This window comes from Rhinoraja longicauda, chromosome 31 (genome assembly GCF_053455715.1).
Source record: "Rhinoraja longicauda isolate Sanriku21f chromosome 31, sRhiLon1.1, whole genome shotgun sequence".
Lineage (NCBI taxonomy): Eukaryota > Metazoa > Chordata > Chondrichthyes > Rajiformes > Arhynchobatidae > Rhinoraja > Rhinoraja longicauda.
Window position 1 is genome coordinate 19,344,774 of NC_135983.1, and position 17,570 is coordinate 19,362,343.

Here is a 17,570-nt window from a genome sequence, read left to right on the forward strand (position 1 = left end):
GCATTGTTCAGTGGTGAATAATTGTGACGTTGAAGAGGATTGAAGTATGTATTATTTAGGTAGTGAAAATCTGGGACAGCATTCCAGCTTTCTGGCATGTGCTAGACATATGATGTAGTTTGTGCATGTGTGTGTGTGTCTATTCTACTTCCCAAATTTGGTTCAGTTGTAGTGAATAGAAGTGAATATTTAGAAGTGGAGAATGCACAGGATTATGTGCAAAGACATGATGTATACTGAGGGTGAGTATCTATTCTGCAGTTTTCTTCAGACGACCAGTCAAGGACAAAGGAGCTGGCCCTTAATGTGCGAGTTAGGCCGTAGAGGAGTGATCTCAGGAAACATGCCTTTTTCTCGGGTTAGTAGAAATCCTGAAAACTCCCACCCAGAAAGCTGTGAAGAAGGGCTCCAATTAGAAATCTCCAAACTAGGATTCATAGATTCATAAATCGGTCTGAAGAAGGGTCATGACCCGAAAAGTAACCTCCACAAATGCTACCCCCCTCCCCCCCAGAGTTCCTCTCGCAATTTGTGTTTTGCTCATGGTTCCGGCATGTGCAGTTCCTTGTGTCCTCGTATATGTTTGTTAGGTTAGGATATTCAAGGTTGTGGAACCAGGGCAACCAGATCAAGCCATGAGCTAATTGAGTGTTGGAATAGGTGAGAGGGTTGAATGGTTGACTTCCCATCATCCTACATCATTGGCTGGCTACCCCTCCCCCTCTTCCCTCTGACCCACTGGCGCCTCGTCTGGCTCTCTGTTAAAACTACACGGCCTTGCTGTAGTGGTATGATTGTAATGGTCATTGAGTGCGAGCAAGTGGCCGCCAGATTGGGCTCTAATAACCAGTTTTCAGAAATATGCATGGAGAGAGAGACTTTTTATGTTTCAGAAATGATTTGGAGGAATTCCACAGAATTCACTTGCTGCTATAGTGCATATAATGTAGATTGGCACTGGTGAAGGATTGATTATGTTGGCTAGCAATGGTTCATTATTTCTCAGCATCTGCACACGCCAAGTCACTGTTTAATTTCTGGCACCTCTCCATTGTTTACATTTGTATTTTCCTTCTAACTAATTAGTTTACAATCCCATTGTTCAATTTGAGTAAAGTCATTAGTATATTAAAATCTTTTGACTCATTTAAACTCACTGAATTGTGATTCTGTCACTATGTGCTGAGGAAATGTGCTCTGCAACATCTGCTCACTCTCAAGTAATGGAGGAGTTCCTGTAATAGAACGTGGAGCATAGAACAGTACAGCACAGGATCGGATCTTGTGGCCCACAATGTTTGTGCTGAACTCTATGCCTAGTTAAGTGATCTCATCTGCCTGTGCATGATCCATATTGCTCTATTCCTCACACTTTCAAGTGCCTATCTAAAAACCCCTTAAATGCCACTATTGTATCTGCCTCCACCACCACCCTTGGTAATGCATTCCAGGACCTCACCACTCTGTGTGTAAAAAAAACAACTTTCCCTGCACTTCCCCATTAAACTTTCCCTCTCTCACCTTTTAGCTATGTCCACGAGTGTTGGACATTTCCACTCTGGGGAAAACGGTTCTGACTCCTACCCTATCTATGCCTCTCATAATTATGTATGCCTCGATCAAGTCTTCCCTCATTCCCCCGACGTTGCAGAGGAAATAATCCAAGTTTATCCAATCTCTCCCTGCAGCTAGAAACCCTCCAATCCAGGCAGCATTCTGGTAAACCTGTGCACCCTCTCCAAAGCTTCCACATCATTCCTGTAATGGGGTGACCAGAACTGGACGGCACAGTGGCGCAGTGGTAGAACTGCTGCCTTACAGCGCCGGAGACCCAGGTTCGATCCCAACTACTGGTGCTGTCTGTAAGGAGTTTATACGTTTTCCCCGTGACCGTGTGGGTTTTTCTCCAAGATCTTTAGTTATAAGTGTAAATTGTCCTGAGTGTGTGTAGGATAGTGTTAATGTGCGGGGATCACTGGCCGGTGCGGACTCGGTGGACCGAAGGGTCTGTTTCCGTGCTGAATCTCCAAACTATGCAGCATGCAATACACAAAATGCTTCCAAATCAAAGTCCTATTGAGCTGCATCATGACTTTCCGACTCTTGTATTCAATGCCCCTAGCAATGAAGGCAAGCTATGAACTAACAACATGGAGGCAACAGGCCATCCTGGGTCTCGTTTGCTGCCACAGAATCTCCTGTCTGTCCCCGTAACTATCGAGTTGCCTATCTCTATCGTCTGCCTAACCTCTCCCTACCCTGCCGTGCCGCAAAGCCAGTCCCGGTATTTTGGACCTGGCTGACCCTGAACGGTTATCCCCCACAACACTATCAAAAAGGGAATACCTGTTTTGCAGGGAATAGCCACAGTGGATTGCAGGGAAATGGCAGCAGTTGCTGTGATAAAGGGTTTTGGGGAACGTGGGTAGTAATGCATCAGATCATCTCCACATATTCCTCTCTGACCCCACAGTGGTGTACAGTACAACAGGATTTAATTGCCCTCTGGTATCATTATTTAAACGACCATTGACTGAAAGGACCAGCAGGTTATTTGCCTGTAGGGTGCATTTCAATCAGCCCAAGATGAAGAAAGGCAACAATATCGGGGGATTATTGAGAACATTCAGAACCCATTAGCCCCCTCCATCACCAGCAAAGTTGACATGGCTATTTCCTTCTCTACAAAGATGTGACCTTTTGAGAATAAACGAGCCTTTGATTTATTGTCTCGCTCAATGGGCAGCAGTTCTGATGTAGCTTTCTCTGGGCCTGTCAATCTGGCTTATGTGCTCGCGTTCTGGAGAAAGGCTTAAGCCTGCGTTTTCTGATCAAAGAGGCAAGAGCTCATCGAGCTACGTTTGACACATCTGCGGCAGTGGGACTGAGTGTCAATGAGCCCCAGTGCCATGGATGAAAAGCTGATCATATTAAAAAGTGGTGACTTGCTGGATAGGGTGGATATAATAACTGATTATATAAAACAGCAAAGCTCCCTCCTGCAAACGAAACTGTCATCACTGCTGGCAGCCCAGCGGGCAGTTGTAATTTGTTTCTGACTGCAGCTGCTGTGGGAAAGGGTTGGCGTGAACGTGGGCATTGATGGCATGTAGGCTGGCACTGAGCGCTGGGGAGGGCAGGAGTAAAGTGGTGAAGGGAAAGTGGTAAAACTGTACGCCCGAGAAATCGATTCCAAGAGGCAGGCTGGGTGGGATAGACCTGAGAAACCAGGGCACAGAACCTGGGGTTGTGGGAATCCAGTTTGACCAGGAGCCACTTGGCCAGGGTTGTTGAGGGACAGATGATTACATGGCTTCATGGTGGTGGTGAGGGTGATGGGATGGTAGATTTTTGAGTTCAGGGTCCCTCTAGTGACATATGTCAAACCGGAAGATTATCAGGGAAACATTCAGTCATAAGGTCATAAGTGATAGGAACAGAACTAGGCCATTCGGCCCATCAGGTCTACTCCGCCATTCAATCACAGCTGATCTATCTCTACCTCCTAACCCCATTCTCCTGCCTTCTCCCCATAACCCCAGACACCGGTACTAATCAAGAATCTATCTCTGCCTTAAAAATATCCACTGATTTGGCCTCCACACCCTTCTGTGGCAAAGAATTCCACAGATTCACCACCCTCTGACAATGAAATTCCTCCTCATATCCTTCCTAAAGGAACGTCCTTTAATTCTGAGGTTATGACCTCCAGTCCTAGACTCTCCCACTAGTGGAAACATCCTCTCCATATCCACTCTATCCAAGCCTTTCACTATTCTGTACGTTTCAATGAGGATCCCCCCTCATTCTTCTGAACTCCAATGAGTATAGGCCCAGTCCGTCAAACGCTCATCATATGTTCGGTGACTGAGTCCACGGCAGGTTGATTGTTTCTTAAATATCCTGTTCAAACTACAGCAAAAAGAAATCTGGGGCAATTGAACAAAATGTTTCCTCCGGATATGTGCTGCTTTGACTTGCAATTCTACATTTCTTTCAAGTGATACATTCTGCCTTTTTTCCTCGCTATAAGCTCAAAGGTTTTGGAAAGAACATTGTTTTCTGCATTTGGTCACTCTGCATTCTCCATGAATTATGAAAGATCATCCATGGTCTCTTCAATCAACTTAAATGACATTGTTGCAACTTTCAATGGAAAAGATGAATGGAAAATACTTATTGTAAAACAAAGCACTTTCCCTCACCACTACTCCAATCCAGTGGTCAAGAAATATCAATTTATCTTTATAGCTTTTATTCTGAAGAAGGGTCTCGACCTGTCACCTGTCCAGTCACTCCATTGATGCTGCCTGACCCACTGTGTTCCTCCAGCACTTTATTTTAGCTCAAGGTTCCAGCATCCGCAGTCTTCTTTCTCCATGGAGTAGACCTGAGTATGTAAACCTTCCAAGGAAGCATAGGCAGCCATGATGTCTTTATTTGGCTGTATTAATATTGCTGATCACTTCATTTTCATGGCTTATAAAAAACAGAGGTGCAATAAGTTTATAAAGAAAGGTTAATTGATTAATAACGTATTATTTTGAGAAAATAATACATGGCTTTGGTGGAATTTCCAGATGGCATTTAGTCAGAAACCTCATTAGGTGGTAAGTAAAAAATTAAAGCCAGTGACAGTAAAGTAATGATTTCAACTTGAGCAGAATGAATATAATTGAAATGTACGGTTACAAATATAATAGATGTAATAAATTGTGGCGTAAAGCAGGAAATAAATAGCTTTGTAGTGTTGGAATACAAGTGTTTCCTGCGGAGTATTTGACGCATTAAAAGCTGTAGACGGGTAGAGCAATGAAAGGAAATGTATCCTTGTATGTTGATAAGATTTCCAACAGAGAGAGGCAGAGAGACAGTGTTACCGATCCACAGAGTATCATCAAGGTGAGATTGAAGGTCATGTTGTTTAATAAATGAGGCAAGTGGCATTCTGGGATTTATGATGATCAGTGGCAACTTTTTTTACTTTTTATCCGCGCCCAAATTGTGGACTTGCGGCCCATATTTTAAGATAGCGTGTTAAATTGGGGGGTAGTGTGAATTGTGAGGAAGATGCAATAACGCTGCAGGGTGACTTGGACAGGTTGTGTGAGTGGGCGGATACATGGCAGATGCAGTTTAATGTAGGTAAGTGTGAGGTTATTCACTTTGGAAGTAAGAATAGAAAGGCAGATTATTATCTGAATGGTGTCAAGTTAGGAGGAGGGGGAGTTCAACGAGATCTGGGTGTCCTAGTGCATCAGTCAATGAAAGGAAGCATGCAGGTTCAGCAGGCAGTGAAGAAAGCCAATGGAATGTTGGCCTTCGTAACAAGAGGAGTTGAGTATAGGAGCAAAGAGGTCCTTCTACAGTTGTACCGGGCCCTGGTGAGACCGCACCTGGAGTACTGTGTGCAGTTTTGGTCTCCAAATTTGAGGAAGGATATTCTTGCTATGGAGGGCGTGCAGCGTAGGTTCACTAGGTTAATTCCCGGAATGGCGGGACTGTCGTATGTTGAAAGGCTGGAGCGATTGGGCTTGTATACACTGGAATTTAGAAGGATGAGGGGGGATCTTATTGAAACATATAAGATAATTAGGGGATTGGACACATTAGAGGCAGATAACATGTTCCCAATGTTGGGGGAGTCCAGAACAAGGGGCCACAGTTTGAGAATAAGGGGTAGGCCATTTAGAACGGAGATGAGGAAGAACTTTTTCAGTCAGAGGGTGGTGAAGGTGTGGAATTCTCTGCCTCAGAAGGCAGTGGAGGCCAGTTCGTTGGATGCTTTCAAGAGAGAGCTGGATAGAGCTCTTAAGGATAGCGGAGTGAGGGGGTATGGGGAGAAGGCAGGAACGGGGTACTGATTGAGAGTGATCAGCCATGATCGCATTGAATGGCGGTGCTGGCTCGAAGGGCTGAATGGCCTACTCCTGCACCTATTGTCTATTGTCTAAATGAACTGATGGTGCTGTCAAAATGATTTGTGTTTTCAAAACATTTTATTTTGGCTTTGTAGCTTATTAGTCACATAATTAAAACATTAAATAAAATAAAATTAAATAATTGAAAACATAATTAAACAAAGAATAGATTTTTTTGGCCCTCACAGCCCCATTTCAGTCCTTCACAGTTCAATTGTGGGCAGCAGATGGAAGTTGGCAGCCACTGATATAGATGCTTGAGTTTTATGGTACTTAACCATAGTTTGTTTCAAAAATCATTACACTTGATGACATACTTTTGAAGTGTAATATTTTTAATTTAGGGAATTGTGATAATATCAAATCATAAATTATCAAATCATTGCCCCATGTCAAAACATGACAGTTACTATTCTAAGTATTGACAAAAAACAATGGTGGAAAGGTTCAGCAGGTCAGACATCACCTAGAGAAAGAGGAGTAGTTGACATTTTGGGTCAGGATGTGCTGTATCTGCTGTGTTTTGCTTTAAGTCATTAGCCTATACGTGGGGTTCTTTAGTAAAAGAACAGGAAAGAAAGCACTGGTGAATTTCTGGAGGTTGATCACAATTGGGCGATTCTGATCCAAGGCTCTCCATTTTGTGGGGCGCGGGCAGTGGGGGGGGGGGGGGGGGTGATATTGGAGCATGGAAATGGTAGCAAGAAGGTGATAAAACTAATACCAGGAATGCCAACTTTAGTTGTGAGAAAGGATGAAAATGTATGGAGATTATTCTTTGGAGCAGAGAAAGGAATCTACCAGAGGTTTACAAAATGATAAGTAGAACAGTTCAGCACAGGAACAGGCCCTTCAGCCCACAATTTCCTTGCTGAACCTAATGCTAACCTGAAACTAATCTCTTCTGCCTGCGCATCGTCCATGTCCATCTCTGCATATTCATGTGCCTCAGTTAAAGGGAAGTGAGTAAATATTAGGATTCAGAAAAAAAGACCTGCACGGTATGGATTCCGTGTTGAAAAACCAACCTTTGTTCAGATTTGACCAACTGAGTGGTCTATAATCTGATAGTGGACCATATAAGTGTGTCATTGCTGGAATAAATCTGCCCACTCACTACTCGTTGTAGCTCTAGTCAAGATGATAGGTGAATATCCAAGCAAGCAGGAAATTATTCCTGAGGTAACCTTGTGTTTAATTTGGTGATTGTTATATTGGATTCTATGTAGAAAGGAAAGGATTAATATCAGGGCCTTCTGGTTGAAAGCATGGCAGCAGCCCCTTTATATTGATGTACTAAATCATTGGTGTTGTATTCAGTGGTGTTGTATTCATTGTGTGTTTGTGGGTCTGTTTAGCGTGAGTGTTTGTAATTGATCCTTTGCTTGTAAAAATGATCTGATTCTGGAATTGGCCGAAAGGATAGAAAGATCTTTGCTATAAATCGGATCAGGCAGAGTGGGCAAAGATCGGGCAAAGATCGGGCAAAGACCACATGGATGAACTCCAGAAATTGTTCATGCCTGTCTGGCGAAAAAATAAACTAAGAAAGTGGTTCAACCGTGCTGACGAGGGAAGTCGAGGATAGTGTTAAAGCCAAGGAAGAGGCATATAAATTGGCCAGAAGAAGCGGCAAACCAGAGGACTGGGAGAAATTTTGAACTCAACAGAGGAGGACAAAGGAGTTAATTAAGAGGGGGAAAAAGAGCATGAAAGAAAGCTTGCAGGAAATATAAAAACTGACTGTAAAAGTTTCTATAGGTATGTAAAAAGGAAAAGATTAGTGAAGACAAATGTAAGTCCCTTACAGTCAGAGGCAGGTGAATTTATAATGGTAAACAAGGAAATGGCAGAACAGTTAAACGAGTACTTTGGTTCTGTCCTCACTTAGGAAGACACAAACAATCTCCTGGAAATATTAGGGAACCGAGGATCTAGTGCGAGGGAGGAACTGAAGGGAATCCACATTAGTCAGAAAATGGTGTTAGGTAAACTGTTGGGATTGAAGGCAGATAAATCCCCAGGGCCTGATGGTCTGCATCCCAGAGTACTCAAGGAGGTGGCCCTAGAAATCGTGGATGCATTGGTGATCATTTTCTAATGTTCTCTCGACTCTGGATCAGTTCCTGTGGACTGGACGGTAGCCAATGTAACTCCACTTTTTAAGAAAGGAGGGAGAGAGAAAACTGAATTACAGACCAGTTAGCCTTACATCGGTAGTGGGGAAGATGCTTGAGTCGATTATTAAAGATGTTATAGCAGCGCATTTGGAAAGCAGTGACGAGATTGGTCAAAGCCAGCATGGATTTATGAAGGGGAAATCATGCTTGACTATTCTTTTTAAATTTTTTGAGGATGTAACAAGTAGAATGGATAAGGGAGAGCCAGTGGGTGTGATGTATCTGGACTTTCAAAAACCCTTTGACAAGGTCCCACACAAGAGATTAGTGTGCAAAATTAGAGCACATGGTATTGGGGGTAGGGTATTGACATGGATAAAGAACTGGGTGGCAGTAAAACAAAGAGTAGGAATTAACGGGTCCTTTTCAGATTGGCAGTGACTAGTGGGGTGCCGCAAGGCTCGGTGCTGGGACCCCAGTTGTTTACAATAAATATTAACAATTTAGACGAGGGAATGAAATGTAACATCTCTAAGTTTGCAGATGACACAAAGCTGGGTGGCAGTGTGAGCTGCGAGGAGGATGCTATGAGGCTGCAGGGTGACTTGGATAGGTTGCGTGAGTGGGCAGAAGCATAGCAGATGCAGTATAATGTGGATAAATGTGAGTTTATCCACTTTGGTAGCAAGAACAGGAAGGCAGATTATTATCTGAATGGTGTCAGATTAGGAGAAGGGGAGGTGCAACAAGACCTGGGTGTGCTTGTACATCAGTCACTGAAAGTAAGCAGCAGGTACAGCAGGCAGTGAAGAAAGCCAATGGCATGTTGGCCTTCATTGCGAGAGGGTTTGAGTTTAGGAGCAAGGAAGTCCTACTACAGTTGTACAGGGCCCTGGTGAGACCACACCTGGGGTATTGTGTGCAATTATGGTCTCCTAATTTGAGGAAGGACATTATTGCTATTGAGAGAGTGCAGCGTAGGTTAATTCCCGGGATGGCGGCACTGACGTATGACGAAAGAATGGGTCGACTGGGCTTTAATTCGCTGTAATTTAGGATGAGAAGGGATCTCATGGAAACATAAAATTCTTAGAAGATTGGACAGGGTAGATGCAGGAAAAATGTTCCCGATGTTGGAGTCCAGAACCAGGGGTCACAGTTTAAGAATAAGGGGAGGCCATTTAGGCTTTACCTTGCACTAAACGTTATTCCCTTATCATGTATCTATACACTGTTAATGGCTCAGTTGTAATCTTGCATTATCTTTCCACTGACTGAATAGCACACAATGAAAGCTTTTCACTGTACCTCAGTACACGTGACAATAAACTAAATAAAGTGTCGCATCGGGCATCAGCTTAACAACTGAGAATGTGTGGCAAGTTTGCTCAGAGATGATTCCAAGGTTCAAGCAAGGAACTGGCTCCACCCTTGGTAACAATGGCATGGATGCCTCATCAAGGACAGGTCACATGCACGGAAGGCATGTTGCCTGGAACTGGTGTATCAGGTGACTCGATGGGCCGAATGGCCTAATTCTGCTCCTACTTTTTCTACCAGACGCTACTTATTTGGGGTATATTAAGAATATCCTGTTAATGTTCAGCTGAGTGATGGTCCTTGCAGCAAAACCAAAGGAACCTGCCGAGTCAATAATATATCCCTTTCATTCTCGCACTTACAGGAGTATTGCTGTGTGTGTCCATTGCTGTGTGTGTCTCCTGTACACAGCTCAAAGCAACTCAAGCCCATTAACCTGTAAATAATGAATAGGCATCGAGGTTTTAGGCTGCAGCCTGAGACATGACTTGCACAGTCAAAATTCCCCTCAACAGCTTTATGTGAAAATAACTACAGCGATCGTCGTGCACAAGCCCTGACCCTGAGGCTGGTGATTAGAAAACCAGGGCCTTTAAGGTTCAAATCAGAGCTTTCACAACACAGTTTTCATCAAACCTGGTATTATGGCATAGGGGGAGGGGGGGTGAGACTAATTCATTTTTGGACACAGTTGGATTTAACAAAAACAATAAATCCTTGTTACAGTTCAACTGTAGAGAAAATAGTAGGCTCGTTTGTGTTGTGTGTGCAAGCTAATATTGATCTTCCCAAATCAAACAATTTTGTGCAGCTGATAGAAACTTTCCAAATGACAGCGGTTTTCTTGAAAGCAACCAATTTTGTTTGCCTGTCCAAATTTGGCCCCAAACAATTAAAAATATTTTTGCCTAAATGTGTTCTGCTGAAAGGTCATCTACCTGAAACACTGATGCTGCCCAACTCCTGGCCCTTTCCAGCAGTTTCTGTTTTAGTTCACGATGCCACAGTGGTGTGTGCAAGAGTGTGTGTGAAAATCATAGCCTCAAATCAGGCAGAAATAGGCTAGGCAGTCCATCACACCCGAGTCGGGCTAATTAATCTTTCCTTCCCTGTTTCCAAGTATCCAATTGTCTTCTTTTCGGCAATCCATTTCCAATCAAAGCTCAAACCATCAAACTAATTCTCCACCTGCCTTGGTGGTTTTTTAAAAATTGATTATCATAAATCTGTGTCATCTGTTTACTTCGCTTCCTGACAATGTAAAAGGACATTATTCCTGTGTACTTTTCCAAATGCCCTTGTGTATTTGTTTTATTGATGGATTGAACGTTTGGCTGCCTGTGGGAGGATTAGTCACCAGCATTTTACTCAACTGCTGGTTTATCATCAATGTTTCCCTTGAGGCTATTGCAGAGCAAACCTCCACACTCTCAGGCTGAACAGTGCGCCTATCCGGATTTGTAAAAATTAACTTGAAATGTTTCAGTAATCCCAGATATTAATCTATTGCTTTCCGATGGAACTTCAACCAGCAAAAACAAAGAGGGAAAGGAAGAAATGCATTTACAACATGTTTAAACCAGCAAAATGTGGCCCGGACACGTCAATAATCAGGAGAGCCAAAGGAAATACTGAGAGTAGTCGGTATTAATTTGGGCAGGAGGTTTTTTCCCAAAAAATATTCAGAACATTACACACAAAATAAAAGCACTGCAAAAACGTTTCAGACATTCTCAGTGTCTATACATTCATTACTGTCGTACTCGGGAGTGTTTATATCTATCTTTAAACAAAACAAAACGTTCTTGCTGTCATGTGCTTCCCTAGGCTGATATCCATTCTGTTTGACGGAATTCAAATTTACATTAGAGGGGTGTCCCCACCAGATTCTGCCCCTTAATGTTCAGCAGCAGCAGGATCCCAGACAGTGATCATCGCCACAGAGATTTGGTGTTGGTTGCACCAAGCCTCAGTGAGTCCCTCAGCATGCTCTCCTGTAGTCTGGAATGTTCCCTGGCAGACGTCTCACTGCGCTGGGAGGCGAACAAGTTTCAGGCAGGCCAAAGAGCATCTTTCACCAAGTTGATGATCTTCCGGCAGCACTTGATGTCCGTCTACGAATGTTTCCCTGGAAACCGCCTGTAAATCAGAAGTTGCTCGAGAGTCTCCGCTTTGTGGCTGGAGGAAGATTTCAATGGAACAAGGAGGATCTGACTGGGAGGTGGCCCCTACCACCAGCCGTGAGGTCTTGGTGCTTATTGCCGAGTTTGTGCCAGAGAAATTGTAGATGTAAACGGTTTTGGTCAGTGCAAGAAGCAGCCACTACAGAGGAGACCTGGGAGAATATCTCAGTAGAATCTCCCTGAAATCAAAGTACATTGAGTTCGTATACTCTTTAAACTCACAGATAACAGTAGGCGATTGCAATTATAACAATTGAAATCGTATTCATAGTTCACTTCATTATTTTGAGTGCAGGCAAATTGTTCCATGCAATTACAGTGGAAACACATCTAACTGACAAAACCCATTAAACAGCTTTGTTGAGACAAAATAGTACTCATCAATATACTAAAAGCTTTTGAGGACAGAAGCTCAGAACAAATTTGACTATGACAGACACACAACGCTGGAGTAACTCAGTGGGTCAGGCAGCATTGGCTGGAAAAAATGAATAGTGACTTTTCGGGGCAGGACCCTTCTTTTGACTATGACTATGTTTGATGTGTTAAAATGGTAATGACTGGAAGCTTCCTTGATCCCATTCTCGCTATGAAGGCCAACATGCCATTTGCTTTCTTCACTGCCTGCTGTACCTGCATGCATACTTTCAGTGACTGATGTACAAGGAAATGCAGGAACTGGGCAAGCAGTGGGATGTGGGGAGCAGAATATTGAGCCGGAGGGTGTTCTGAAAAGTAGTGGTCTCCTGGGAAAGTGAGTTTCATGGCTACAAAAGATGGAGTGAGGTTTGGGGGGCACTGGGAACAGAGTAGTAAGCGTAGCCTGTATTGCAGGGAGGAAAGGAGAAGCCCACATTGATGAAAGGTTCGTCGAATTGAATGCTTAGCACGGACACCAGGGGATTTGAAGAATCTAAGTAGACCCAGCAAGGGGATGGTATTAATGATAATAGTTTGCTAACCTTTGATGTATTTATGCAAGGCAGTCCTGTTCGATTGATGTTGAAGTATAGCTCTTGCTGGCTAAACAGGATATATTTCAGGGGTTGTGTGCTTTCATGGCTTAACAAATGATTTCTCATTTGATGGAATTAGAGACTAATGCAGCACAAAGAAGCCATTTCAGGCCGTGCTCTGCATAAGCCTCCTGCCATCTGGTTAGTGTCTTCTCTGACTGAATATGTTTGATAGATGCAACTGTAAACCTCATTCAACAATCAATAATGCCCTGAGTCCCACCATTGTGGACTTGGCACCGTATATTTCATAGATGATAAATATTAAGAATATCAATTTTATATCCACTTATCTCCTGGATAATCTTAAAACATTTTCAATTCCTGCTTGTGACCTGCACAAAGTCTGGTCCAGCAACTGTGCCTTTTGGATTTGATGTTGCATTGCAGGATCCAAATAGAAAGCCAAGCAATCAGCCCGATGGGTACAAGTCAGAATCATCTTCAGCTGTGCTCAATAAAGTGAACCTCTCTCCTCCCAAGCCTAGATGGGCTGCGGCTATGACGAATTATGAAGCTGGGCTTTGAATCAGAAGATGAGGTAGAAAGGACACAGGACAGGTTTGCTCAACTCTGCCCGAGGAAACACAAGAGGCACTACTCTCAAAAGTGGGACGTTTTGATCGTTGCAGTGTCAAGAGTTCCAACAAGATAGGACGGGGCGCCGACAACAGTTCTAGGTCATATTACACTATATATAATACTATTTCTGAAATCTTTATATGTGCAAATTAGCTGCTGGTCTCCCCTCAAAAGCTCCTTGAACTTGTGGTGTTGGGAGCGAGTCTATCAGAAAGCAGCTTTCCTTTCATTGCAGATGTATAGGACTTTGATTAGGCAGCATTTGGAGTTATGTGTACAATTCTGGTTGCCCCATTACAGAAAGGATGTGGAGGCCTTGGAGAGGTTTTAGAAGAAGTTTCTAACTGTCCAAGTTTGTCCACTCTCTCCTTTTAGCTTATACCTTCTAATCCACACAACATCCTCTCCATATCCACTCTACCCAGGCCTTTCACTATTCAGTATGTTTCAATGAGGTCCCCCCCTCATTCTTCTAAACTCCAGCGAGTACAGGCCCAGTGCCGACAAACGCTCATCATAAAAAAGGGATGGTTCGGAGTCTGTGTGGTGCTGGCGGTCTTGGGCCTGTCCCGGCGCTCTGAGTCTGCAAAGAGAGGCACAGTAAGTAGGGAGTCCTCCGCTCTCTCTGTGGCTGCACCTGCCTTGGTTTTTAAGGAGTGGGGCTGACGAGGTGCAGGTAAGTTGATGCAACACTGGCTAATTGTGCAGGAAGGAACGGCAGATACTGGTTTAAACCGAAGATAGACACAAAATGCTGGAGTGACTCAGGCAATATCTCTGGATAGAAAGAATGGGTGACATTTCTGGTCTGAGGAAAGGTATCGACCTGAAACGTTACCCACTCCTCTCCAGAGATGCTGCCTGTCCTGCTGAGTTACTCCAGTTTTTTTAGTCTACCCTGGCTAATTGGATGCAACTGCTGCTCCTTTGGCTGTGGCCTCAGTCACATAATATTGTTGCTTTTCAACTGTCTTCAAATGCAGCCAAGTGTTGCATTTGATAATGGGGTCAGTTTGCTTTATTTGCTAATCAATAATTTTGACTTTTTTTTTCATTTATTCATCCATTTTACATAATGGATTAATTTTTGACATCATCTGATTTAAAAGCTTGCCATTACCGGATTAGTTTTATATAAATGCTGCATACTTTTAATTTATTCGTATGATCAAACTGCATGAAAATGTGTTTAATTCATTGTCACGTGTATCGAGGTACAGTGAAAAGCTTTTGTTGCGTGCTATCCAGTTAGTGGAAAGAGTATACAGTACATAATTACAATCAAGCTGTCCATGATAAAGGGAATAACATTTAATGGAAGATAAAGTCCGATTAAAGATAGTCCGATGGTCTCCAGTGAGGTAGATAGTAGCTCAGTGCCTCTCTCAAGTTCTTGATGGGATGATTCAGTTGTCTGATAACAGCTGGGAGGAATCTGTCCCTGAATGTGGAGGTGTGCATTTTCACACTTCTGTACCTCTTGCCTGATGGGAGAGGGGAGAAGAGGGAGTGACCGGGGTGAGGTGAGTGAGATTGAAATGTTTGGAATGATGAATGTGTGCGTGTGTGGATCTTTTGTGAATATGGTGAATTCTGGAAAGATTAGAATCAGTCGTGGTACCTTTGGAGAAAGGGTGGAAGCATATGTTAATGGTGGACTGGGAGCATTTGCTGCAAGTGGGTGAACTGTTACAGCATCGTTGCTTTCTGACTACAAACCGTACGATGCAGGGAAGGATGGAACAGGAATGGCGTGGTGGCAGGGTAATGAAAATGATAGACTTGGTTTCTGTTTGTTCACCCTTTGCCCTGTAGTATCCTTTCTCTGAGTATCACTGGACGTAGATACCGTGCATTGAGCAAAATTCATCCATTCCCCAACATTCCCGGCAAGAGGAACAAAGTGAATGTGTGAAATTGGGGAACAGTGACAAGTGAGAGACCTTGTGATGCTAAGTGAAAGAAATTCCAGAACGGCAAAAATAATGCATCATGGACCTTCTGGGTACGGATGATGCTTAGGCAAATAACGCTGGTGCCTTTAAGGGCAGGGTGGATGACACACAGCTGAAGCAGAGGTTACACAGGAGGGTGAGTTTGGAGCATAAGAATGATAAATGTTTATGTAGCACAGTCACAGACTCGCGCTATGAAATCCTTCCATATGCTTAGTCCAGCCACATACATCAACTCTTCATAACTTAGTCATACATTTTATGACCATTGTTCTTTTATTCAATACCAAGAGAATTGGGATGTGTACGGAAAAAGCAAAATAGAAAAAAAACTAAACAAAACAATTTTTTTCTTTGTGTTGCAAAAAGTATCTCTTTTCAATAACCTTTCTATAAATAGCAGCATATACTCATAATAGGTCTGACATTGTACATGTAGTCCAAGAACTACAGACTGTTGGAAATAATAGTCGTTTTTCACACATGAATGTAGCGTATGTGCATTTGGCGTGCATACTTTGTTTTGCTGAAAAGTTGCATTACGCGCAATATTATGAATTTTGATGTAAAATTCTGAAGTTTGGACATCAAAATTATGAATTTGTAAAATCAAATGTTGGGAGGTCTGGATATCCACGTGTAACACTGTCCATTATTACCTCAGGCAGCACTCTAGTCAAGGTTGGGGAGGCACAGCGACGCCTGGGAGCTGCCGATCGGGATTTCATTCAATCTTCCATGATTAACTTCCTGACACCACTCCGTAACTTCCTGGAAGGTGACTGGAAGACCATATTGGTGAGTTTTGCACAATTGCCCCCACATCCCATTCCCACCGCTAGGGCCAATGAAAGACTAAGCGCAGGCTCGGCGATCGCTTCGCTGAACACCTGCGCTCGGTCCGCATTAACGCAACTGATCTCCCGGTGGCCCAGCACTTTAACTCCCCCTCCCATTCCCAGTCTGACCTCTCTGTCATGGGCCTCCTCCAGTGCCATAGTGAGGCCCGCCGGAAATTGGAGGAGCAGCACCTCATATTTCGCCTGGGCAGTTTGCGGCCCGGTGGTATGAACGTCGACTTCTCCAACTTCAGATAGCTCCTCTGTCCCTCCCTTCCCCTCCTCCTTCCCAGATCTCCCTCTATCTTCCTGTCTCCACCTATATCCTTCCTTTGTCCCACCCCCGACATCAGTCTGAAGAAGGGTCTCGACCCGAAACGTCACCCATTCCTTCTCTCCCGAGATGCTGCCTGACCTGCTGAGTTACTCCAGCATTTTGTGAATAAATCGATTTGTACCAGCATCTGCAGTTATTTTCTTATACATATGAAAGACTAACTCCCTTGTCCAAGTCCGTGGCATTATGCATGTCCCAGTCTTATTGGGAAAGTTAAAATCCCCTACTATGACAACACTCTTACATTTGTTCTTGCCAGACGTTGTCCTGAGCCCACTCCTCTCCCAGCTTTCTCTCCTAGCTTTCTCTGCCATACTTCAATCAGTTTGAAGAAAGATCCCTTCCCAAAATGTCGCCTGTCCATTCCCTCCACATATGTTGCCTAACCTGCTGAGTTACTCTGGACCTTTCTATTTTGCTGTAAAACTGTAGCTGACTTTGGGATGTACTGAGCCCATTGAAACTCTAGTTATTCCTTTAAATGTATCCACAAGGCAAGGTGGTCGATGTGGAATGTTCAGAGACCCACGGAATGTGAGTTGGTAGAGGTGCAGATAGAAACATCGAAAATAGGTGCAGGAGCAGGCCATTCGGCCCTTCGAGCCAGCACTGCCATTCAATATGATCATGGCTGATCATCAAAATCAGTACCCCGTTCCTGCTTTTTCCCCATATCCCTTGATTCCGTTAGTGCTAAGACCAAACTCTAACTCTCCCTTGAAAACATCCAGTGAATTGGCCTCCACTGCCTTCTGTGCAGAGAATTCCGCAGATTCACAACTCTCTGGGTGATTTTTTTTTTCCTCGTCTCAGTCCTAAATGGCCTACTCCTTATTCTTAAATCGTGAACCCTGGTTCTGGATGCAGAAGATGGATGCTTTCCTGCTTTGTTTTTAACATGCAGAGGGAGAGAAGACTCTTGGAGAACAGACGATTGGACCTGGACGCCAGCAAGACCCGATTAAAGAAAGCAAAGGCAGCCGAGGTCAAAGCAGCAGTAGGTCGCTTTCTTTTCAACCCTTCTCAAGGATTCATTAACTCTCCTGAGTGTTCTGGCAGCGCGTGCATGTTTTCAGATGTGGCCATAATCCAAGACACTTAACTAGAGGCTGCATCTCTTCATCAGTGCTGATTGTTCATACTCTGAGAGTTAATGTATTTGCATGTGTCTCTCTCTTTCCCCTTTCATTGTTCAATAACATTTTGTCTCTAATTCCATGTCACAACTACATTGTTCCCAGTCGTCCTTTACTGACTAATGTTTTTTTTCTGTTGTGTCCTGCACAGTGTGAGGGAG

General features: G+C 43.6%; 1 protein-coding gene across 7 annotated transcripts in view; it reads left to right on the forward strand.

The window, feature by feature from the left end:
* sh3glb2b (SH3-domain GRB2-like endophilin B2b) overlaps positions 1-17,570 on the forward strand; it is a 65,669-nt gene that overhangs the window by 27,298 nt on the left and 20,801 nt on the right. For all 7 annotated transcript variants that reach the window (XM_078426325.1, XM_078426328.1, XM_078426326.1 and 4 more), the window contains exons 4-5: positions 15,762-15,895; positions 17,178-17,270. In XM_078426325.1, the coding sequence (XP_078282451.1) occupies positions 15,762-15,895; positions 17,178-17,270 (227 nt within the window). The remainder of the gene's footprint in view (positions 1-15,761; positions 15,896-17,177; positions 17,271-17,570) is intronic.